At 45.0% G+C, this 24,173-nt stretch overlaps 4 protein-coding genes across 4 annotated transcripts in view; 3 read left to right on the top strand and 1 right to left on the bottom strand.

Moving 5' to 3' along the window:
• The window catches only part of LOC117042200 (oocyte zinc finger protein XlCOF6-like), a gene marked incomplete at its 3' end in the record, with an annotated part of 114,708 nt that extends 102,813 nt beyond the window's left edge, over positions 1 to 11,895 (top strand). The window contains 1 exon segment of the mRNA XM_033141725.1: positions 10,626 to 11,895. Within this exon segment, the coding sequence (XP_032997616.1) occupies positions 10,626 to 11,895 (1,270 nt within the window).
• On the bottom strand, positions 7,534 to 9,359 carry LOC117042211 (oocyte zinc finger protein XlCOF6-like; the record flags this gene model as incomplete). Its single annotated transcript, XM_033141739.1, has 1 exon — positions 7,534 to 9,359. A coding segment is annotated over exon 1 (1,815 nt), but the record flags the coding sequence as incomplete, so codon positions are not given.
• Positions 11,896 to 18,289: 6,394 nt separating the features above from the next.
• Positions 18,290 to 24,173, top strand: part of LOC117042205 (oocyte zinc finger protein XlCOF6-like) — a gene marked incomplete at its 3' end in the record, with an annotated part of 67,856 nt that continues 61,972 nt past the window's right edge. The window contains exons 1-2 of the mRNA XM_033141729.1: positions 18,290 to 18,361; positions 20,262 to 20,439. Coding sequence (XP_032997620.1) covers positions 20,365 to 20,439 — 75 coding nt within the window. The remainder of the gene's footprint in view (positions 18,362 to 20,261; positions 20,440 to 24,173) is intronic.
• On the top strand, positions 21,513 to 24,172 carry LOC117042995 (oocyte zinc finger protein XlCOF6-like; the record flags this gene model as incomplete). Its single annotated transcript, XM_033142617.1, has 3 exons — positions 21,513 to 23,415; positions 23,582 to 23,807; positions 24,085 to 24,172. Coding segments are annotated over 3 exons (2,217 nt in total), but the record flags the coding sequence as incomplete, so codon positions are not given.

Genomic DNA, 24,173 nt, shown 5'->3' with positions numbered 1-24,173 from the left:
TCTTAGCACATCTAATAGATAAATATGCTAAGAAAACGCAGGGGGTGTTATATGCAGCCTTCGTCGATCTGAAGGCTGCGTTCGACTCAATCTCACGAGTCAAACTTTGGGCAAAACTAAATAAAACTAACATGGATAAAAGGCTATTATTTCTAATTTGTGGCCTATATGAAGACTCCAAGCTGTACGTTAGAACTGCTCCGAATGGACAACTCACAGGCCAATCCCAGTTTCCAGAGGGGTTAGACAAGGATGCATTTTGGCCCCAGCCTTATTTAACCTATACATTAACGATGTGATCAAATGCCTAGCAGCCCCGGAATATCATGCCCCCAATTTAGCCGCAAAACCAATCACAACGCTACTATACGCAGATGATGCGGTTTTACTATCACGAACAAAAATAGGCCTTAAAAGGTTGATAAGAGATTTTTCAGCATACTGCAAGAGAGAGCAGTTGGTGGTGAACCACCAGAAAACCAAGGTTGTAGTTTTCGCGAGAAAACACAAAATACACAGCTGGAGAATGGACAATCAACCAATTGAACAAGTCAAAGCCTTTAAATACCTGGGCATCGTCTTCCAGTCTACGGGGTCGTGGGTCGCACAGTATAAATATGCCAGAGAGAAAGCAACCCAAAGCGCCAAGACATTGTCCCGCTTTTTCTATACCAAGGGAGGCAAGTACATTCCAGCAGCCATAGAAGTTTTCAAGGCAAAACCTCTATCGCAGCTAACATATGGGGCCCAAATCTGGACGGGGACCCAATGCAATCTTCTTGAAACGGTTCAATCTAACTTTTTAAGACAAATCTTTGCCGTTCCATCATGTGTACCAACTGCAGCATTACGCCTTGAAGCTGGTCTCCCATCTGTGGAAACGCAGATCTGGAAAAGAACTCTTAATTATTGGCTCCGCTTAAACCAAAATCCAACAGGACTCTTGCCCCAGGTGATACGGGATGCCCACGAAAGCGCATGGTTCAAAATGGTGAGACTCAAACTTCTCTCATGCGGTCTACATGCTCAGCATTTGTTAATGTTGGGCCCCTCTAAAGCAAAAAGCTTAATTGATCAGCGCCTGATGGATATCGAGCAGCAAAACAACTTGGCCAAAACAAAGAAATTTTGTGCATGGTTTGCCCACCTGCCCCCCTCGCACTTCGATGCCCCGGCATCTTATCTGCATAATTTAAATATCCCAAAGTATAGACGTGCTTTTACGTTGGCAAGATTGGACGTACTACCCTCTGCCGTGCTCGAAGGCCGATATCAGAAACTCCCCAGGGAGAAACGACTCTGCCCATGTGGAGACGGAAACTTGGAGACAGTGTCACATGTTCTTCTGACCTGCCCCCTGTACAAAGACCTGAGGAGCGAGATCATTACTCCCCTCCTACTTTCCATCCCAGGTCGCTCATCAGCGGCCGCAATGTTTTATTTGTTAGCGGACCAGAACATCCAGACAACAGAGAAGGTCGCCAGATTCATTGAGAGGGCAATGAGACTAAGGGCCACAATTTGACAGACAACTCAAACGAGGCCACCTTTGAACGGCCTTTTAGCCTGGGGGTTTCATATAATTTATCAGTATTTTTATATATTTGTGTACCTGACTAGTCTTTCTCCAGTATTTTTATCTGTTTTATCTGTATTTTTTAGTCGCAATGGCCTGTTGGCTACGTGAATAAAGTTTGATTTGATTTGATTTTTTCTTTTGCTTAATGATACGATATTTTGCTTACTTTATTTGTATTATTATTGCTGTATTTGTATTTTCCTTTTACAAGTGTATTGAATTTGCAACCTGTTAGGGGTATCAACAAAATCAAGCAGATACAGTAATTGTAATTGTTTCTTATTTTTAATTTTGTTTGTTTGTTGTTTTTGGGCCGTGGTGTTGCCAGGAAGCGGTGGATCCGTGTTTTTTGTGGTGCAGGCTGTGCCCCTGGCTATGATGTGTGATTTGCCGGAGAGTTTGGTGTGGCGCAGTGCAAAAAGGGTGAGGATCCGTGAGGATCCGTGCTTCAGAACCACGTTTTTGGGCCATGGTGTCGCCAGGAAGTGGTGGATCTGAGATTTTCTTGGTGCAGGTGGTGCCCCTGGCTATGGTGTGTGATTTGAGGGTGAGTTTGATGTGGCGCAGTGCAAAAAGGGTGAGGATCCGTGAGGATCCGTGCTTCAGAACCATGTTTTTGCGCCATTGCGGCCTCAGGGAATAGTGGAAACGTGATTTTTTTGGTGCTGCCTATAGATTAATATTTGGTCTAGAGTATCATGGTGGTTTTATTTTGTTTGAATATAAAAATCATATGAATTCATGTGGATCCATGCTTCGGATCCATGTTTTTGTGGTGCTACAGCGCAGCAAAGTGTTGGATTCCCGTTTTTTATACTCCAGACTGTAGGCGTGGCTTCTAGATGTGATTTGACACTATATTTTTTGGAGTTATTTGTAAAAATGTGGAGGATCCATGAGGATCCATCTAGATCCGCCTTTTACCCTTTTCCGAGAAGACTCCCTAGAAAAGACCCTGATATTGGGGAATAGGGAGGGCACAAGGAGAAGGGGACGACAGAGGATGAGATGCTGCAGGAGGCAGTGAAAGGTAAGTGTGCCTGGCATGCTCTGGTCCATGGGGTCACAAGGAGTCGGACACGACTGAACGACTGAACAACAACAACAAAACCTTTTGTAAAAAGAGGGAGCTGATGGAGAAAGTTATGGGGTGGGGGGAGTGCAGCTCAGTGGTAGAGTAGTTGCTTTGCATGCAGAAGGTCTCGGATTCCTATTTTCACGTTTGGTGGGAGTGTACCGTGGTCCACACCTTCTGGGGGAAAGTTTTTTATCTGACCCCTAAAATCACTAAACAATCTATCCGCCCTCATCCAGCATTTGCCTTAATATAACAATATTTGACCCCATATTCTAGGCTTCAATCTAAAGAATTAATTTGCTCTCTGTTCACAAACAATAGAGGCTTGGATTAATAACATATGGACCATTGCTTTATCTATCAGAACGCCTCACATTCCATTGGTGTCTAATCAAATGCATCTCCAAAAAAAGGATACCTTTGACACAATCTTAATGCCATCATCATCATCATCATCACGGAGGTATTTGTTGAGTAATTCTCCTCCATGACTTCCTTGTGCAGTTGTACATTTTAGATAAAAGTTTTTCTTTATTTTTTTGTAATATTTTTATTCAATTTTCTACAAGAGTAACAAAAGTAAAAACAATAACAATAACAAAAAAGAAAAACATACACAAAAACAAAATCAAATCCATAACATAGGATTCTCCGAATCCCGTGACTTCCCTCCCTGCCCCTCCCCTGGTTCTTTAGATTTCCTTTTCAACTGCATAACATTTCTACTCCAAGTTCTTCCCCCCCCCCCCGCGCGGCAAATTTTCTATACTATCTCTACCATTACACGTGTTCTTAAAATCCTGCCAATATATCAAACTGTTTACAATACTTTTGCAAATATATAATTAACATTTCCCATTCTTTTTTAAATTTCTTGTCTTCTTGATTTCTGAGCTTCCCAGTTAGTTTCGCCATTTCAGCATAATCCATTAACTTGGCTTGCCAATCTTCTTTGGTTGGGACTTCTTCCTCTTTCCATCTTTGGGCTAACAGTATCCAGGCAGCTATCAATTTATTCTGGTCTTTTGGAACCTTCCGTCCTACAATACCTAATAAAAAGGCTTTTGGTTTTTAAACAAAGGTTACTTTAAACATTTTTTCCAATTCATTCTTACTCATTTCCCAATCTATTTTGACAACCTTACATTTCCACCACATATGATAAAACGTACCCTCTGTTTCTTTACATTTTCAACACTTGCTAGATCTTGTTCTATATATTTTTGCTAATTTGACTGGGGTTAGGTACCACCGGTACATCATTTTCATATAATTCTCTTTCAGCAAAGTACATGATGTAAATTTCGTATCTATTTTTCAAAGCCTTTCCTGTCTATTATGTTCCAGACGTTTTGCCCATTTTATCATAACACATTTGTCCCATTCCTCTTTGGTTTCCTACTCCAAAAGCAGATTGTACGTTTTTGACAGTAATTTTGTACTATCTTCTACTATTTCTCTCTGAAACTTTGATACATCACAACTAAATCCTTTCTTTTTATCATTTTTAAAAGTTTCATTTAATTGAAAATATTGTAACAGCCTGTTTCGTTTTCTCCAACATCTTCAAAACCTTTAAATTGATTACCCATTTCTGTTAACAGCTCTATATGTCGGCCAGCTTGTCCTTATGTTCATTTTTTTCAATGATGTTGAGCCATCATGGTGTTTTCTGTTCTACGAAGTCTTTGTATTTCTCCCAAACTTTTATCATGACCTTCCAAATCTAACAAATCTACATATTTTAAAGTTATCCAATCCTGGATTCAGCAAATGCAAGATGCTTCATAATATAATCTTAAATCTGGTAGAGAGAAACCTCCTCTATCTTTGACATTTATTAGTAATTTATGTTTTATTCTTGGTTTCTTCCCTCTCCAGATAAATCTTGAGATATAATGATAAATTCATCCTTCTGCAAATATCTAATATCCTTTTTATTTCTGTCCAAATAAGGGTCTGGTGGTGACACGGGTGGCGCTGTGGGTTAAACCACAGAGCCTAGGGCTTGCTGATCAGAAGGTTGTTGGTTCAAATCCCCGCAACAGGGTGAGCGTCTGTTGCTCGGTCCCTGCTCCTACCCACCTAGCAGTTCGAAAGCATGTCAAAGTGCAAGTAGATAAATAGGTACCGCTCTGGTGGGAAGGTAAATGCCGTTTCCGTGCGCTGCTCTGGTTCGCCAGAAGCGGCTTTGTCATGCTGGCCACATGACCCAGAAGCTGTACGGCGGTTCCCTCAGCCAGTAACGTGAGATGAACGCCGCAACCCTAGAGTCGGACACGACTGGACCTAATGGTCAGGGGTCCCTTTACCTTTTATGGGGTCTGGTGATTTCTGTTTCAGTGTTATCTGAAGAAGTGTGCATGCACACGAAAGCTCATACCAATAACAAACCTATTTGGTCTCTAAGGTGCTACTGGAAGGAATTTTGTTTACATAATTTTTCAGTTATCTTGAAATACATTAATATTCTTAGCTGTCAACCATATTCCCAAATATTTAACACACACACACACGTCTTATGCTGCATCTCCTTTTTGTCTTCCTCTGAAACATTATTCACTAAGAGTTTAGTCTTATTTTTATTCAATTTAAAATGTGATACCTGTCCAAATTCCTGTATTTTTTCTAATACCGCATGTTTCATTCCATGGGGCGCACCGGACCATAGGGCGCACCTCGTTTTTAGAAGAAACCCAGATTTTTTCCCCCTGGTTTTCCTCCTCTAAAAGCCATTTTTTGAGGATCAGCTAAAAGTTTAGCAACTTTTTTTGCAAAGAGAAAAACCCTGTCTTTTTGAAGATCAGATAAAAGTTTTGCAGCTTTTTTGCAAAGGGAAAAGCCCTGGTTTTTTTTGAGATTCAGCTAAAAGTTTTGCAGCTGGTGGATTTAGCACTCTCGGTTGGGGACCTGCCTGAACCTCCTTCCACATTATACTCATCCATATTGTTTCTCCCGTGTCTTTTTGGGGACAGCATTCTACACACACTTGTGTAACCGTGCCCCCCCCCGCACATTGCTTTGAGATGCTCTGGAACGGCCCCTTCTTCCCTGTGCCCCCTTCCCTCCTCATGCAAGACGTGCAGCTGGGAACAGAGCCTTTCCTGGTTATGCCACTAAATACCCCTTTAATTTCTCCTGCCACCAAATATATCTATGCACAATATATCTATATATCAAAAGAATAGATGAGGCTCTTCATGGTTCCATTATGGCAATTATAACAGGGGGGGTTATGCTGCTGTTGCTACAATGTTAATCTAACTCTGCTTCCAAAGCGACACCCCCAGTCTCAGCTCCACTTTGTGCAACTCTCCATCCCCAGATACAAACATTTCCAACTCCTTCCACCAAACACCATATCCAGCTCACTCTCAGTCCATCCTCATTCAGAAGCAACACTCCAGACACACACAGGGGCGCAGCAAGGTAAATTGGTACCCGGGGGCAAAAAAAAAAATTCTCCCCCCCCCCCGAGGCATAGGAAGGTCAGGTGGTACCCAGTGCGGAAAGTTTCTTGTCACCCCCCCCATTGATTACCCCCCTGCAAAAATGGTTTTATGTTATTTCATATTTTCTTACACAGGAATAATAAAAAGTAATAATAATAATAATAAACTTTTATTTCTATCCCGCCCTCCCTGGCCAAAGTCGGGCTCAGGGTGGCTAACTTGAGATACATACCACTGGTATAAAATCAAACAGTAATTAAATTACGTCCTAAAAACATCTCAGAATCAAATTAAAGTCTAATTAGATGGCTTTCCACATGGTTAGGGTTCGGAACAGTAAGTGATCCACTGAACTGAAATTTCAGCCTCCACGACATAGGAAAACAGCCAAGTGAACAGCTATTTTGGTGGAGGAGGGTCAAGATATTAACCGATATGCATGAAATTTCATATATAGCTATATAATCCCTAGTATAGTAAGACAAGACCTTTGGAGCAGGCATTTAAAAAAGTTTTTTTATGAACTGCCCTAGTAGGGCAGTAATTTTTCCTTGATAATTTGACACCCCCTCCATTATGGAACCTGGGTCGGCCAGCCCCCTACGCCCCCCCCCTTGCTACGCTCCTGCTCACACACTCCTCCTCCCTTTCCACAGTATATTAAATATTATATCATGCTTACTATGGTGAAATGTTACCTTCATTACTTTAAATACATGTCTAGACAACATTACATACAAACAACAAAAGCTCACATACACTGCATGAATTTAAGATTGATTTCCTGTTACTGATGTGAAAGAAAGTGTCAACTTGGAGAGAAACAGGTTCTACACTCTAAAAAGCGTTTCACAATAGCCAAAGCAGATTCCACCCTCCTTCTAAAACATTTCTCTTCGTTGAGTGAATTGATGGCCAGTAGAGTATCCACTCTTACAGCTCTTACTCCTCAGAGTCTTTGGATGGTTATTATGATTTCCACTACAACTGAATGTCTATCCCAGGAGTCGGCAAGGTTATCCGGCCATGGGCCGGATCAAGCCCACGGAATGTCTGTGAGCTGGACATGCACAGCGCAATGCCAGAAATCGCTTCTGAGCATGCCGTGGCGCCGGAAACCACTTCTGTGCATGCCCAGACGCCGAAAATCGTGCCTGCACAGAAGCGATTTTCTGCGTCTGGACATGCGCAGACACAATTTCCGGCACCATGCACAGGGCGCTTGCGGAGCGGACGGCTTGGTTGGCGAACGGCTCGTGGGCTGGTAAAACCGCCTTCGTGGGCCGCATCCGGCCCATGGGTCAGAGGTTGCTGACCTCTGCTCTATCCACTTCCCTAGCACTTATATGGTTTCTCCCCTATATAAGTTTGTTGATGTTTTGTAAGACGTCCACTCCGACTGAAGCTCTTTCCATGCATTGAAATGCTTTCTCCCTTGTGTGAGTCCGTTGATGTTTTCTTAATGTTCCACTTTGAATGAAGCTCTTTCGACACTCCATGCATTTAAATGGTTTCTCCCCCGTGTGAGTCCGTTGATGAATTCTAAGTGTTGCACTCTTAGGGAAGCTTTCTCCACACTCCAGGCATTTAAATGGTTTCTCCCCCGTGTGAGTCCGTTGATGAATTCTAAGTGTTCCACTCTTAGTGAAGCTCTTTCCACACTCCATGCATTTAAATGGTTTCTCCCCCGTGTGAGTCCGTTGATGAATTCTAAGTGTTCCACTCTCAGTGAAGCTATTTCCACACTCCATGCATTTAAAAGGTTTCTCCCCCGTGTGAGTCCGTTGATGAATTCTAAGGTGTCCATTCTGACTGAAGCTCTTTCCACACTCCATGCATTTAAATGGTTTCTCCCCCGTGTGAGTCCGTTGATGAATTCTAAGGTTTCCTTTCTGACAGTAGCTCTTTCCACACTCCATGCATTTAAATGGTTTATCCCCCGTGTGAGTCCGTTGATGTTTTCTTAGTGTTCCACTGTGAATGAAGCTCTTTCCACACTCCATGCATTTAAATGGTTTCTCCTCCGTGTGAGTCCGTTGATGAATTCTAAGTGTTCCACTCTTAGTGAAGCTCGTTCCACACTCCATGCATTTAAATGGTTTCTCCCCCGTGTGAGTCCGTTGATGAATTCTAAGGTTTCCTTTCTGACTGTAGCTCTTTCCACACTCCATGCATTTAAATGGTTTCTCCCCCGTGTGAGTCCGTTGATGAATTCTAAGTTTTCCACTGTGAATGAAGCTTTTTCCACACTCCATGCATTTAAATGGTTTCTCCCCCGTGTGAGTCCGTTGATGAATTCTAAGTGTTCCACTCTCAGTGAAGCTATTTCCACACTCCATGCATTTAAAAGGTTTCTCCCCCATGTGATTCTGTTGATGAATTCTAAGGTGTCCATTCTGACTGAAGCTCTTTCCACACTCCATGCATTTAAATGGTTTCTCCCCCATGTGAGTCAGTTGATGAATTCTAAGGTTTCCTTTCTGACTGTAGCTGTTTCCACACTCCATGCATTTAAATGGTTTCTCCCCAGTGTGAGTCCGTTGATGAATTCTAAGTTTTCCACTGTGAATGAAGCTCTTTCCACACTCCATGCATTTAAATGGTTTCTCCCCCGTGTGAGTCCGTTGATGAATTCTAAGTGTTCCACTCTCAGTGAAGCTCTTTCCACACTCCATGCATTTAAATGGTTTCTCCCCCGTGTGAGTCCGTTGATGAATTGCAAGTTTTCCTCTCTCAGTGAAGCTCTTTCCACACTCAGTACATTTAAATGGTTTCTCTCCTGTGTGAGTTTGTTGATGTTTTCTCAGTGTTCCACTGTGAATGAAGCTCTTTCCACACTCCATGCATTTAAATGGTTTCTCCCCCGTGTGAGTCCGTTGATGAATTCTAAGGTGTCCATTCTGACTGAAGCTCTTTCCACACTCCATGCATTTAAATGGTTTCTCCCCTGTGTGAGTCCGTTGATGAATTCTAAGCCTTCCACTGTGACTGAAGCTCTTCCCACACTCAATACATTTAAATGGTTTCTCTCCTGTGTGAGTTTGTTGATGTTTTCTAAGTGTTCCTCTGTCAGTGAAGCTCTTTCCACACTCCATGCTTTCAAATTGTTTATCCGCTCTCTTTTCACACTCCATGTATTTAAATGGTTTCTTCGTCATTCCTATTGAACATGGCCCACCAGAATTTTGACTGTCTTCTCCATTGTCTTCTTTCGACCAGGGGAACGAGGAGAAAATCATATTTGTTTTCTAGGAAGAGAACAGAGGAATATTACACACATCAATCATCACATACATGCTCTCTTCCTCCATTTGTTCCAAATTTTTAGGAAAGGCAAATGAAATAATGTTAAATAATGGTAGTGCATCATCAGCCTTTCATAACCCTTAATAATCATTAATGAACCAGCATTATCTCAGAATATGGTTGAACTGTGGGGTTTACTTTTTATAAAAAGTGGTTTCTCACAGGAAAGGGAGCTGCTCTATGTCCCAGAACCTGCTCACTATTCATCAGGGTCCTAAGTTCATCATGAAGTTCTTAATACTCTGCACAATAATCCTCGACCCCCTGCTGAGTGTGGGCACCTTGGATTTATAGTGTTATGGTCCGGATACCAATCACGATCCCTGGGAAATTTCTCAAGAGCCCTTAAGATCCAGTTAAACCAACTCCCAAATAACACTGAGCCCTAGAGCAGCGGTGGCGAACCCATGGCACGCGTGCACAGTGGGCACAAGGAGCCCTCACGGCTAGCACTCGCACTATCGGCACTATCGGTACTGTGGTTTTGTTGTTTTTTCCATTTGAGCTCCCGCTCCTCCCCATGCTACTGCAGGCATCCGGAACTTTTTTTAACTTTTTTTTTTTCCTGGTAGCTGGCGATTGTGTTCTGTGATTGGTCTGTTTCTGATTGGGTGTTACAGCGTTCATTATTTTACCATCATGATTTTTTTCTTGCACTTTTTCAATGCTGCGTGGTAGTTCCCAGCTCCCCCCCCCAACTCCAATCCTCCGCAGGCCTGACCTCAAACACAAGAGGGCCTGGAAGAAGAAGAGGAAGAAGACAGAGCTTCTCTTAGATGCCCACCATCCTGACTCAACACAGAGGGAGGCTGGGTGGTCCCATCTTTGCCTCTTCCCTCCTCCCTGCTCCCGTTGCTCTTTTGCTACCTGAGGAAGATGCCTAGCTCCTGTTTCCACCCCACCTTTAAGAAGAGACTGTTCAGAGGGTGTCTCAGAGGCCATTGTTCTGCCTATAGGCGATTCAGAGGAAGAGGAGGCGTAAACTGGGCCACTTCTGGGACTCTCTCAGCTGTTGACAAGATGCACCTCAATGCAGGGAGCAGCTCTTTAAGGAAAACAATGAAGAAATTATTATTATTATTATTATTATTATTAATTGAATTTATATACCGTCCGATACCCGGAAGTCTCAGGGTGGTTCACAGAAAGATGGATTTAATTACGGTGGGATACATTTACACAGATAGCATACCTGATACACATTACAAACTCACACAGGAGAGAAACCATTTAAATGTATTGAGTGTGGGAAGAGCTTCAGTCACAGTGGAAGGCTTAGAATTCATCAACGGACTCACACAGGGGAGAAACCATTTAAATGCATTGAGTGTGGAAAGAGCTTCAGTCAGAATGGACACCTTAGAATTCATTAACGGACTCACACGGGGGAGAAACCATTTAAATGCATGGAGTGTGGAAAGAGCTTCATTCACAGTGGAACACTTAGAAAACATCAACAAACTCACACCGGAGAGAAACCATTTAAATGTACTCAGTGTGGAAAGAGCTTCACTGAGAGTGGAACACTTAGAATTCATCAACAGACTCACACGGGGGAGAAACCATTTAAATGCATGGAGTGTGGAAAGAGCTTCATTCACAGTGGAAAACTTAGAATTCATCAACGGACTCACACGGGGGAGAAACCATTTAAATGCATGGAGTGTGGAAAGAGCTTCAGTCAGAATGGACACCTTAGAATTCATCAACAGACTCACATGGGGGAGAAACCATTTAAATGCATGGAGTGTGGAAAGAGCTTCAGTCAGAATGGACACCTTAGAATTCATCAACGGACTCACATGGGGGAGAAACCTTTTAAATGCATGGAGTGTGGAAATAGCTTCACTAAGAGTGGAACACTTAGAATTCATCAACGGACTCACACGGGGGAGAAACCATTTAAATGCATGGAGTGTGGAAAGAGCTTCAGTCAGAATGGACACCTTAGAATTCATCAACGGACTCACACGGGGGAGAAACCTTTTAAATGCATGGAGTGTGGAAATAGCTTCACTAAGAGTGGAACACTTAGAATTCATCAACGGACTCACACGGGGGAGAAACCATTTAAATGCATGGAGTGTGGAAAGAGCTTCACTAACAGTGGAACACTTAGAATTCATCAACGGACTCACACGGGGGAGAAACCATTTAAATGCATGGAGTGTGGAAAAAGCTTCCCTAAGAGTGGAACACTTAGAATTCATCAACGGACTCACACGGGGGAGAAACCATTTAAATGCATGGAGTGTGGAAAGAGCTTCCCTAAGAGTGGAACACTTAGAATTCATCAACGGACTCACACGGGGGAGAAACCATTTAAATGCATGGAGTGTGGAAAGAGCTTCCCTAAGAGTGGAACACTTAGAATTCATCAATGGACTCACACGGGGGAGAAAACATTTAAATGCATGGAGTGTCGAAAGAGCTTCATTCAAAGTGGAACATTAAGAAAACATCAACGGACTCACACAAGGGAGAAAGCATTTCAATGCATGGAAAGAGCTTCAGTCGGAGTGGACGTCTTACAAAACATCAACAAACTCATACAGGGGAGAAACCATATAAGTGCTAGGGAAGTGGATAGAGCAGAGGTCAGCAACCTCTGACCCATGGGCCGGATGCTGCCCACTAAGGCGGTTTCACCAGCCCACGAGCCGTTCGCCAACCAAGCCGTCCGCTCAGCAAGCCCCCTGTGCATGGTGCCGGAAATTGTGTCTGCGCATGTCCAGACGCAGAAAATCGCTTCTGCGCAGGCACGATTTTCGGCGTCTGGGCATGCGCAGATGTGATTTCCGACGCCACAGCATGTTCAGAAGCGATTTCCGGCATTGCGCTGTACATGTCCAGCTCACGGACACTCCGTGGGCTTGATCCGGCCCATGGCCTGATAACCTTGCCGACGCCTGGGATAGACATTCAGTTGTAGTGGAAGTCTTAAAAACCATCAAAAGACTCTGAGGCGTAAGAGCTGTAAGAGTGGATACTCTACTGGCCATCAATTAACTCAAAGAAGAGAAATGTTTTAGAAGGAGGGTGGAATCTGCTTTGGTTATTGTGAAACGCTTTTTAGAGTGTAGAACCTGTTTCTCTCCAAGTTGACACTTACTTTCACATCCGTAACAGGAAATCAATCTTAAATGTATGCAGCGTATGTGAGCTTTTGTTGTTTGTATGTAATGTTGTCTAGACATGTATTTAAAGTAATGAAGGTAACATTTCACAATAGTAAGCATGATATAATCTTTAATCTAATGTTAAAAGGGAGGAGTGTGTGAGCAGGAGTGTAGCAAGGGGGGGCGTAGGGGGCTGGCCGACCCAGGTTACAGGTTCCATAATGGAGGGGGTGTTAAATTATCAAGGAAAAATTACTGCCCTACTAGGGCAGTTCATAAAAAACTTTTTTAAATGCCTGCTCCAAAGGTCTTGTCTTACTATACTAGAGATTATATAGCTATATATGAAATTTCATGCATATCGGTTAATATCTTGACCCTCCTCCACCAAAATAGCTGTTTACTTGGCTGTTTTCCTATGTTGTGAAGGCTGAAATTTCAGTTCAGTGGAGCACTTACTGTTCCCAACCCTAACTCTGTGGAAAGCCATCTAATTAGACTTTAATTTGATTCTGAGATGTTTTTAGGACGTAATTTAATTATTGTTTGATTTTATACCAATGTTATGTATCTGATGTTAGCCACCCTGAGCCCGACTTCAGCCCGGGAGGGCGGGATACAAATAAAAGTTTATTATTATTATTACTTTTTATTATTCCTGTGTAAGAAAATATGAAATAACATAAAACCATTTTTGCAGGGATGGAATCAATGGGGGGGGGTTGACAGGAAACTTTCCGCACTGGGTACCACCTGACCTTCCTATGCCTCGGGGGGGAGAGAAATTTTTTTTTTGCCCCCGGGTACCAATTTACCTTGCAGCGCCCCTGTGTGTGAGTCTGGAGTGTTGCTTCTGAATGAGGATGGACTGAGAGTGAGCTGGTTTTGGTGTTTGGTGGAAGGAGTTGGAAATGTTTCTATCTGGGGATGGAGAGTTGCACAAAGTGGAGCTGAGACTGGGGGTGTCGCTTTGGAAGCAGAGTTAGATTAATATTGGAGCAACAGCAGCATAGCCCCCCACTGTTATAATTGCAATAATGGAACCATGAAGACACAGAAAGACTGAAAGCACCTACTTATATGCCCAAGGCAATCTTGAAACCCTCATCTATTCTTTTGATTGTGCATAGATATATTTGGTGGCAGGAGAAATAAAAGGGGTATTTAGTGGCATAACCAGGAAAGGCTCTGTTCCCAGCTGCACGTCTTGCATGAGGAGGGAAGGGGGCACAGGGAAGAATGGGCCGTTCCAGAGCATCTCAAAGCAACGTGCGGGGGGGGGGCACTCTCTCAGCTGTTGACAAGATGCACCTCAATGCAGGGAGCAGCTCTTTAAGGAAAACAATGAAGAAATTATTATTATTATTATTATTATTATTATTATTATTAATTGAATTTATATACCGTCCTATACCCGGAAGTCTCAGGGTGGTTCACAGAAAGATGGATTTAATTAGGTTGGGATACATTTACACAGATAGCATACCTGATACACATTACAAATATCAATACAAATAAACTAATACACATACATTCTAATTACAAAAGCAGAGAACTGGAAGGATGTAATCCTTTCTTCAGGAACTTTACAATACTATAAGCTGCCTCAGTCTTTAGGGGACATTCAGCTCTGGTTTGTAAAGTTCTAGGATCAAATCCCAAACTCTTAATGAAGCTTCGCAAAAAGCATTACGGTCAGTACCTCTGCAGACCTCGCTTTTCCTTTCCTTCGAACAGCCATCCAGGAAACTAGTTTCTGACCCTTTGATACTTTTAGAATAAAGAAAATAAGACAAACTCCTAAATTATGGGCAGAATTTGCCGTTGGAAGAAAAGCAATATCTGTAGGGCACCAGGGTGCAGAAGCCGCATCCAAGCTGAGCAGATGGAAATATTTAGAGCACTCTATGCACTAACATTCCCAGTAGTAATGTACGGAAGTGAGAGCTGGACCATAAAGAAGGCTGATCGCCGTAGAATTGATGCTTTTGAATTATGGTGCTGGAGGAGACTCTTGAGAGTCCCGTGGACTGCAAGAAGATCAAACCTATCCATTCTCAAAGAAATCAGCCCTGAGTACTCACTAGAAGGACAGATCCTGAAGTTGAGGCTCCAGTACTTTGGCCACCTCATGAGAAGAGAAGAATCCCTAGAAAAGACCCTGATGTTGGGAAAGATGGAGGGCACAAGGAGAAGGGGACGACAGAGGATGAGATGGTTGGACAGTGTTCTTGAAGCTACTAACATGAGTTTGGCCAAACTGCGAGAGGCAGTGAAGGATAGGCGTGCCTGGCGTGCTCTGGTCCATGGGGTCACGAAGAGTCGGACACGACTGAACGACTGAACAACAACAACAACATGCACTAACATAACATAACATTTGAATTATGGTGCTGGAGGAGACTCTTGAGAGTCCCATGGACTGCAAAAAGATCAAACCTATCCATCCTTAAAGAAATCAGCCCTGAGCGCTCACTGGAAGGGCAGATCCTGAATTTGAGGCTCCAGTACTTTGGCCACCTCATGAGAAGAGAAGACTCCCTGGAAAAGACCCAGATGTTGGGGAAGATGGAGGGCACAAGGAGAAGGGGACCACAGAGGATGAGATGGTTGGACACTGTTCTCGAAGCTACTAACATGAGTTTGGCTAAACTGCGGGAGGCAGTGGAGGATAGGTGTGCCTGGCGTGCTCTGGTCCATGGGGTCACGAAGAGTCGGACACGACTGAACGACTGAACAACCACAACAACAAATGCACTAACATGGATTGTAGTTTAGGGGACAGAAATATGAAGTTCAGTGGCTTATGGCCCCCTAGTCCTTCCTCTTAGGAACCTGTGTGTTTGTGTTCGTGTGTGTACCCTTTAATCTTCCTTACACTGTGAGGAAGGACAGGAGGAGAAATAATCAGGGGGTCCAAACTGGCCACAGGGCGTCCCTCCTGAGCATGGGGATGTGAGACTGGGTCTCCCTGGTGTAAGCCCAGCAACCAAACTGCAGGGTGGGGAAACCTCAGACCCAGGGACTGAACTGGCCCTCATGTCATCTCTCTCTTCCCCAAGAATTTCCCCAGTGCCACACCCTCTTTCCAAAGCTTCTCCGCTGCCTCCTGGGGGGGCTTTTGTGTGGCTGGAAAAAATCCCTGGAAGGCAGGAAGCTCATGGGCAAAGCTCAGAGTCAGCTCCATAGCTCCACCAACTCTGTCCTCTGGCCCTGCCCATCAATGGAAAGTGGCCCCTGGAAGGCTGCTCAGGAGCGAATGTGGCCCTCAGGCTGGATAATGGTGTCCACCTCTGTCCCAAACACGAAAGAGGCTGTCATCCAGTCCCACCTTGCAGGGTTCTTGTGTGAGCATTGCCCAGGTGGTGGGCTTTAGAAAACAACATCAAAATCTGTGCGGGGGGGGGGGGGACGGGACAGTTTCCTCCACTCCCCGTCCCCCCCCCAAAGTCCAGCTGGGGAAGGGGCGTTTCTTTAATTCCTCCAGTCTTTGCGTGCATCCAGCCCCCCCCCCCAATGATTCCCACAGTTAAAGGACGGAGCCCCTCCCTGCTTTCCTTTCCCTCCCCCCCCAATCCTCCCGCCTCCTTTCCCAGCCGCCCTGTTTGTAGATTCAGGGAGAGGGAAAGCAAATCCTTCTCCCCCCCCCCATCCCCAAATAACCCCCCAATATGCGGCACCACTTTCTCCTCTTCTCCAAGTCCGCTTCTCTTCCGGGAATGAGGATGGAGACCCCTCCCCTCCAAATAGTCTTCCCCACCCCCCAAAAAAAGAAAAAACAAATTTCCTGCCTCTCTAGGAAGCGGAGCTCATTGACCCAGAGGGAGGGGGAGAGGGAGGAGATCCCCCTCCCCCTCCCTGGAAACAGGAATTCCCAGGCAGCAAGCTCTATATTCCCATTTATTTAGTGAGAAATTCGTGCGTTCAATTCCTGGCAGCGGTAGCGAAAGACGACCCCCCCCCCACCCCCCAATTTCTGAAAAGCCTCTTCCCGGGAAGGGGTTTAGAGCAGCAACTTAAGACAACCCTAAAGGCTGGTCCCTTGTCATTACATTGCTTTCCTCCCAAGAAGCAGGCGTCTTTTAATATGGGGACAGCAGTCACGAAATTAAGAGACGCCTGCTTCTTGGGAGGAAAGCAATGCCAAACCTAGACAGCATCTTAAAAAGCAGAGACATCACCTTGTTGACAAAGGTCCCTATAGTTAAAGCTATGGTTTTCCCAGTAGTAATGTACGGAAGTGAGAGCTGGACCATAAAGAAGACTGATCGCCGAAGAATTGATGCTTTTGAATTATGGTGCTGGAGGAGACTCTTGAGAGTCCCATGGACTGCAAGAAGATCAAACCTATCCATTCTCAAGGAAATCGGCCCTGAGTGCTCACTAGAAGGACAGATCCTGAAGCTGAGGCTCCAGTACTTTGGCCACCTCATGAGAAGAGAAGACTCCCTGGAAAAGACCCTGATGTTGGGAAAGATGGAGGGCACAAGGAGAAGGGGACGACAGAGGATGAGATGGCTGGACAGTGTTCTCGAAGCTACTAACATGAGTTTGGCCAAACTGCGGGAGGCAGTGGAGGATAGGCGTGCCTGGCGTGCTCTGGTCCATGGGGTCACGAAGAGTCGGACACTTCAGAAGAGTCCGTCCTTCAGAACCAGGTTTTGGGGCCGTGGTATCACCAGGAAGTGGTGGATCCGTGTTTTTTGTGGTGCAGGCTGTGCCCCTGGAGATGATGTGTGATTTGACGGTGAATTTGGTGTGGCCCAGTGCAAAAGGGTGAGGATCCGTGAGGATCCGTGCCTCAGAACCACGTTTTTGGGCCGTGGTGTCGCCAGGAAGCGGTGGATCCATGATGTTTGTGGTGCAGACTGTGCCCCTGGCTATGATGTGTCATTTGCTGGTGAGTTTGATGTGGCCCAGTGCAAAAAGGGTGAGGATCCGTGAGGATCCGTGCTTCAGAACCATGTTTTTGGGCCGTGGTGTCACCAGGAAGCGGTGGATCTGAGATTTTCTTGGTGTAGGCTGTGCCCCTGGCTATGATGTGTGATTTGCCGGTGAGTTTGATGTGGCCCAGTGCAAAAAGGGTGAGGATCCGTGAGGATCCGTGCTTCAGAACCATGTTTTTGCGCCATTGTGGCCTCAGGGAATAGTGGAAATGTGATTTTTTTGGTGCTGCCTATAGATTAATATTTGGTCTAGAGTATCATGGTGGTTTTATTTTGTTTGAATATAAAAATCATATGAATTCATATGCTTTGGATCCATGTTTTTGTGGTGCTACAGCGCAGCAAAGGGTTGGATTCCCGTTTTTTATACTCCAGAATGTAGGGGTGGCTTCAAGATGTGATTTGACACTATATTTTTTGGAGTTATTTGTAAAAATGTGGAGGATCCATGAGGATCCGTCTAGATCCGCCTTTTACCCTTTTCCTTAAAAGACGCCTGCTTCTTGGGAGGAAAGCAGTGTAATGACAAGGGACCAGCCTTTAGGGTTGTCTTAAGTTCCTGCTCTAAACCCCTTTCCCGGGAAGAGGCTTTTCAGAAATTGGGGGTGGGGGGGGTCGTCTTTCGCTACCGCTGCCAGGAATTGAACGCACGAATTTCTCACTAAATAAATGGGAATATAGAGCTTGCTGGCTGGGAATTTCTGTTTGCAGGGAGGGGGAGGGGGATCTCCTCCCTCCCCCTCCCTCTGGGTCAATGAGCTCAGCTTCCTAGAGAGGCAGGAAATCTATTTTTCTTTTTTTGGGGGGGAGACTATTTGGAGGGGAGGGGTCTCCATCCTCATTCCAGGAAGAGAAGCGGACTTGGAGAAGAGGAGAAAGAGGTGCCGCATATTGGGGGGTTATTTGGAGTTGGGGGGGGGGGGAGAAGGATTTGCTTTCCCTCTTCCTGAATCCACAAACAGGGCGGCTGGGAAAGGAGGCGGGAGGATTGGGGGGGGGAGGGAAAGGAAAGCAGGGAGGGGCTCCGTCCTTTAACTGTGGGAATCAGTGGGGAGGGGGGGGGCTGGATGCAGGCAAAGACTGGAGGAATTAAAGAAATGCCCCCTCCCCAGCTGGACTTTTTTGGGAGGGAACGGGGGATGGTGGAGGAAACTGTCCCGTCCCGCCCCCCCCCCCGTCCCCGCACAGATTTTGATGTTGTTTCCTAAAGCCCACCACCTGGGCAATGCTCACAGAAAAACCCTGCAAGGTGGGCCAGGATGACAGCCTGTTTCGTGTTTGGGACAGAGGTGGACACCATTATCCAGCCTGAGGGCCACATTCGCTCCTGAGCAGCCTTCCAGGGGCCACTTTCCATTGATGGGCAGGGCCAGAGGACAGAGTTGATGGAGCTATGGAGCTGACTCTGAGCTTTGCCCATGAGCTTCCTGCCTTCCAGGGATTTTTTCCAGCCACACAAAAGCCCCCCCAGGAGGCAGCGGAGAAGCTTTGGAAAGAGGGTGTGGCACTGGGGAAATTCTTGGGGAAGAGAGAGATGACTTGAGGGCCAGTTCAGCCCCTGGGTCTGAGGGTTCCCCACCCTGCAGTTTGGTTGCTGGGCTTACACCAGGGAGACCCAGTCTCACATCCCTATGCTCAGGAAGGACGCCCTGTGGCCAGTTTGGACCCCCTGATTATTTCTCCTCCTGTCCTTCCTCACAGTGTATGGATGATTAAAGGGTACACACATGAACACAAACACACAGGTTCGTAAGAGGAAGGACTAGGGGGCCATAAGCCACTGAACTTCATATTTCTGTCCCCTAAACTACAATCCATGTTAGTACATTTGTTGTTGTTGTTGTTCAGTCGTTCAGTCGTGTCCGACTCTTTGTGACCCCATGGACCAGAGCACACCAGGCACACCTATCTTTCACTGCCTCCCGCAGTTTAGCCAAACTCATGCCAGTCGCTTCGAGAACACTGTCCAACCATCTCATCCTCTGTCATCCCCTTCTCCTTGTGCCCTCCATCTTCCCCAACATCAGGGTCTTTTCCAGGGAGTCTTCTCTTCTCATGAGGTGGCCAAAGTACTGGAGCCTCAACTTCAGGATCTGCCCTTCCAGTGAGCACTCAGGGCTGATTTCTTTAAGGATAGATAGGTTTGATCTTCTTGCAGTCCATGGGACTCTCAAGAGTCTCCTCCAGCACCATAATTCAAATGTTATGTTATGTTAGTGCATAGAGTGCTCTAAATATTTCCATCTGATCAGTTGGATGCGGCTTCTGCACCCTGGTGCCCTACAGATATTGCTTTTCTTCCAACGGCAAATTCTGCCCATAATTTAGGAGTTTGTCTTATTTTCTTTATTCTAAAAGTATCAAAGGGTCAGAAACTAGTTTCCTGGATGGCTGTTCGAAGGAAAGGAAAAGCGAGGCCTGCAGAGGTACTGACCGTAATGCTTTTTGCGAAGCTTCATTAAGAGTTTGGGATTTGATCCTAGAACTTTACAAACCAGAGCTGAATGTCCCCTAAAGACAGGCAGCTTATAGTATTGTAAAGTTCCTGTAGAAAGGATTACATCCTTCCAGTTCTCTGCTTTTGTAATTAAAATGTATGTGTATTAGTTTATTTGTATTGATATTTGTAATGTGTATCAGGTATGCTATCTGTGTAAATGTATCCTACCCTAATTAAATCCATCTTTCTGTGCACCACCCTGAGACTTCCGGGTATAGGACGGTATATAAATTCAATTAATAATAAAAATAATAATAATTTCTTCATTGTTTTCCTTAAAGAGCTGCTCCCTGCATTGAGGTGCATCTTGTCAACAGCTGAGAGAGTCCCAGAAGTGGCCCAGTTTACGCCTCCTGTTCCTCTGAATCGCCTATACACAGAACAATGGCCTCTGAGACACCCTCTGAACAGTCTCTTCTTAAAGGTCGAGTGGAAACAGGAGCCAGGCATCTTCCTCAGGTAGCAAAAGAGCAACGGGAGCAGGGAGGAGGGAAGAGGCAAAGATGGGACCACCCAGCCTCCCTCTGTGTTGAGTCAGGATGGTGGGCATCTAAGAGAAGCTCTGTCTTCTTCCTCTTCTTCTTCCAGGCCCTCTTGTGTTTGAGGTCAGGCCTGTGGAGGATTGGAGTTGGGGTTGGAGTTGCTGGGAACTACCACGCAGCATTGAAAAAGTGCAAGAAAAAAATCATGATGGTAAAATAATGAACGCTGTAACACCCAATCAGAAACAGACCAATCACAGAACACAATCGCCAGCTACCAGGAAAAAAAGAAGAAGTAAAAAACAGTTCCGGATGCCTGCAGTAGCATTGGGAGGAGTGGGAGCACAAATGGAAAAAACAACAAAACCACAATGCCGATAGTGCCGATAGTGCGAGTGCCAGCCGTGAGGGCTCCGTGTGCCCACTTTGCACGCGTGCCATGGGTTCGCCACCGCTGCTCTAGGGCTCAGTGTTATTTGGGAGATGGTTTAACTGGATCTTAAGGGCTCTTGAGAAATTTCCCAGGGATTATGATTGGTATCCGGACCATAACACTATAAATCCAAGGTGCCCACACTCAGCAGGGGGTCGAGGATTATTGTGCAGAGTATTAAGAACTTCATGATGAACTTAGGACCCTGATGAATAGTGAGCAGGTTCAGGGACATAGAGCAGCTCCCTTTCCTGTGAGAAACCACTTTTTATAAAAAGTAAACCCCACAGTTCAACCATATTCTGAGATAATGCTGGTTCATTAACAATTATTAAGGGTTATGAAAGGCTGATGATGCATTACCATTATTTAACTTTATTTCATTTGCCTTTCCTAAAAATTTGGAACAAATGGAGGACGAGAGCATGTATGAGATGATTGATGTGTCTAATATTCCTCTATTCTCTTCCTAGAAAACAAATATGATTTTCTCCTCATTCCCCTGGTCAAAAGAAGACAATGGAGAAGACAGTTAAAATTCTGGTGGGCCATGTACAATAGGAATAACGAAAAAACCATTTAAATACATGGAGTGTGAAAAGAGAGAGGATAAACAATTTGAAAGCATGGAGTGTGGAAAGAGCTTCACTGACAGAGGAACACTTAGAAAACATCAACAAACTCACACAGGAGAGAAACCATTTAAATGTATTGAGTGTGGAAAGAGCTTCAGTCACAGTGGAAGGCTTAGAATTCATCAACGGACTCACACAGGGGAGAAACCATTTAAATGCATGGAGTGTGGAAAGAGCTTCATTCACAGTGGAACACTTAGAAAACATCAACAAACTCACACAGGAGAGAAACCATTTAAATGTACTGAGTGTGGAAAGAGCTTCACTGAGAGAGGAAAACTTGCAATTCATCAACGGACTCACACGGGGGAGAAACCATTTAAATGCATGGAGTGTGGAAAGCGCTTTCGTCGGAGTGGAGAACTTAGAATTCATCAACGTACTCACACAGGGGAGAAACCATTTAAATGCATGGAGTGTGGAAAGAGCTACAGTCAGAATGGACACCTTAGAATTCATCAACGGACTCACACAGGGGAGAAACCATTTAAATGCATGGAGTGTGGAAAGTGTTTTTGTCGGAGTGGAGAACTTAGAATTCACCAACGGACTCACACCGGGGAGAAACCATTTAAATGCATGGAATGTGGAAAGCACTTCACTAATAGTGGAGACCTTAGAATTCATCAACGGACTCACACGGGGGAGAAACCATTTAAATGCATGGAGTGTGGAAAGAGCTACACTCAGAATGGACATCTTAGAATTCATCAACGGACTCACACAGGGGAGAAACCATTTAAATGCATGGAGTGTGGAAAGAGCTACAGTCAGAATGGACACCTTAGAATTCATCAACGGACTCACACAGGGGAGAAACCATTTAAATGCATGGAGTGTGGAAAGTGCTTTTGTCGGAGTGGAGAACTTAGAATTCATCAACGGACTCACACAGGGGAGAAACCATTTAAATGCATGAAATGTGGAAAGCACTTCACTTATAGTGGAGACCTTAGAATTCATCAACGGACTCACACGGGGGAGAAACCATTTAAATGCATGGAGTGTGGAAAGAGCTACAGTCAGAATGGACACCTTAGAATTCATCAACGGACTCACACGGGGGAGAAACCATTTAAATGCATGCAGTGTGGAAAGAGCTTCAGTCAGAATGGACACCTTAGAATTCATCAACGGACTCACACGGGGGAGAAACCATTTAAATGCATGGAGTGTGGAAAGAGCTTCATTTACAGTGGAACACTTAGAATTCATCAACGGTATCACACGGGGGAGAAACCATTAAAATGCATGGAGTGTGGAAAGAGCTTCACTGCGAGTGGAACACTTAGAATTCATCAACGGACTCACAGGGGGGAGAAACCATTTAAATGCATGGAGTGTGGAAAGAGCTTCACTGAGAGTGGAACACTTAGAATTCATCAACGGACTCACAGGGGGGAGAAACCATTTAAATGCATGGAGTGTGGAAAGAGCTTCACTGAGAGTGGAACACTTAGAATTCATCAACGGACTCACACAGGGGAGAAACCATTTAAATGCATGGAGTGTGGAAAGAGCTACAGTCAGAATGGACACCTTAGAATTCATCAACGGACTCACACAGGGGAGAAACCATTTAAATGCATGGAGTGTGGAAAGAGCTACAGTCAGAAAGGAAACCTTAGAATTCATCAACGGACTCACACAGGGGAGAAACCATTTAAATGCATGGAGTGTGGAAAGAGCTACAGTCAGAATGGACACCTTAGAATTCATCAACGGACTCACACAGGGGAGAAACCATTTAAATGTATAGAGTGTGGAAAGAGCTTCACTTATAGTGGAACACTAAGAAAACATCAACAGACTCACACAGGTGAGAAACCATTAAAATGTATTGAGTGTGGTAAGAGCTTCACTGAGAGAGGAAAACTTGCAATTCATCATTGGACTCACACGGGGGAGAAACCATTTAAATGCATGGAGTGTGGAAAGTGCTACAGTCAGAGTGGAACACTAAGAAAACATCAACGGACTCACAGGGGAGACACCATTTAAATGTATGGTGTGTGGAAAGACCTTCAGTCACTATTGAACACTAAGAAAACATCAACGGACTCACACAAGGGAGAAAGCATTTCAATGCATGGAGTGTGGAAAGAGCTACAGTCAGAATGGACACCTTATAATTCATCAACGGACTCACACGGGGGAGAAACCATTTAAATGCATGGTGTGTGGAAAGTGCTTCAGTAGGGGTGGAAACCTGAATTTACATCATCAGACTCTCACAGGAGAGAAACCCTTTAAATGCATGGAGTGTGGAAAGAGCTTCAGTCGGAGTGAACGTCTTACAAAACATCAACAAACTCATACAGGGGAGAAACCATATAAGTGCTAGGGAAGTGGATAGAGCAGAGGTCAGCAACCTCCGACCCATGGGCCGGATGCGGCCCACGAAGCGGTTTTACCAGCCCTCGAACCATTCGCCAACCAAGCCGTCCGCTCAGCAAGCCCCCCGTGCATGGCGCTGGAAATTTTGACTGCGCATGTCCAGACGCAGAAAATCGCTTCTGCGCAGGCACGATTTCTGGCATCTGGGCATGCGCAGAAGTGCTTTCCGGTGCCACGGCATGCTCAGAAGCGATTTCCGGCATTGCGCTGTACATGTCCAGCTCACGGACACTCCATGGGCTTGAT

Source organism: Lacerta agilis, chromosome 2, assembly GCF_009819535.1.
Source record: "Lacerta agilis isolate rLacAgi1 chromosome 2, rLacAgi1.pri, whole genome shotgun sequence".
Taxonomy (NCBI): domain Eukaryota; kingdom Metazoa; phylum Chordata; class Lepidosauria; order Squamata; family Lacertidae; genus Lacerta; species Lacerta agilis.
Note: the sequence above shows the minus strand (reverse complement) of the source record. Positions and strands in the feature narration are given on the sequence as shown.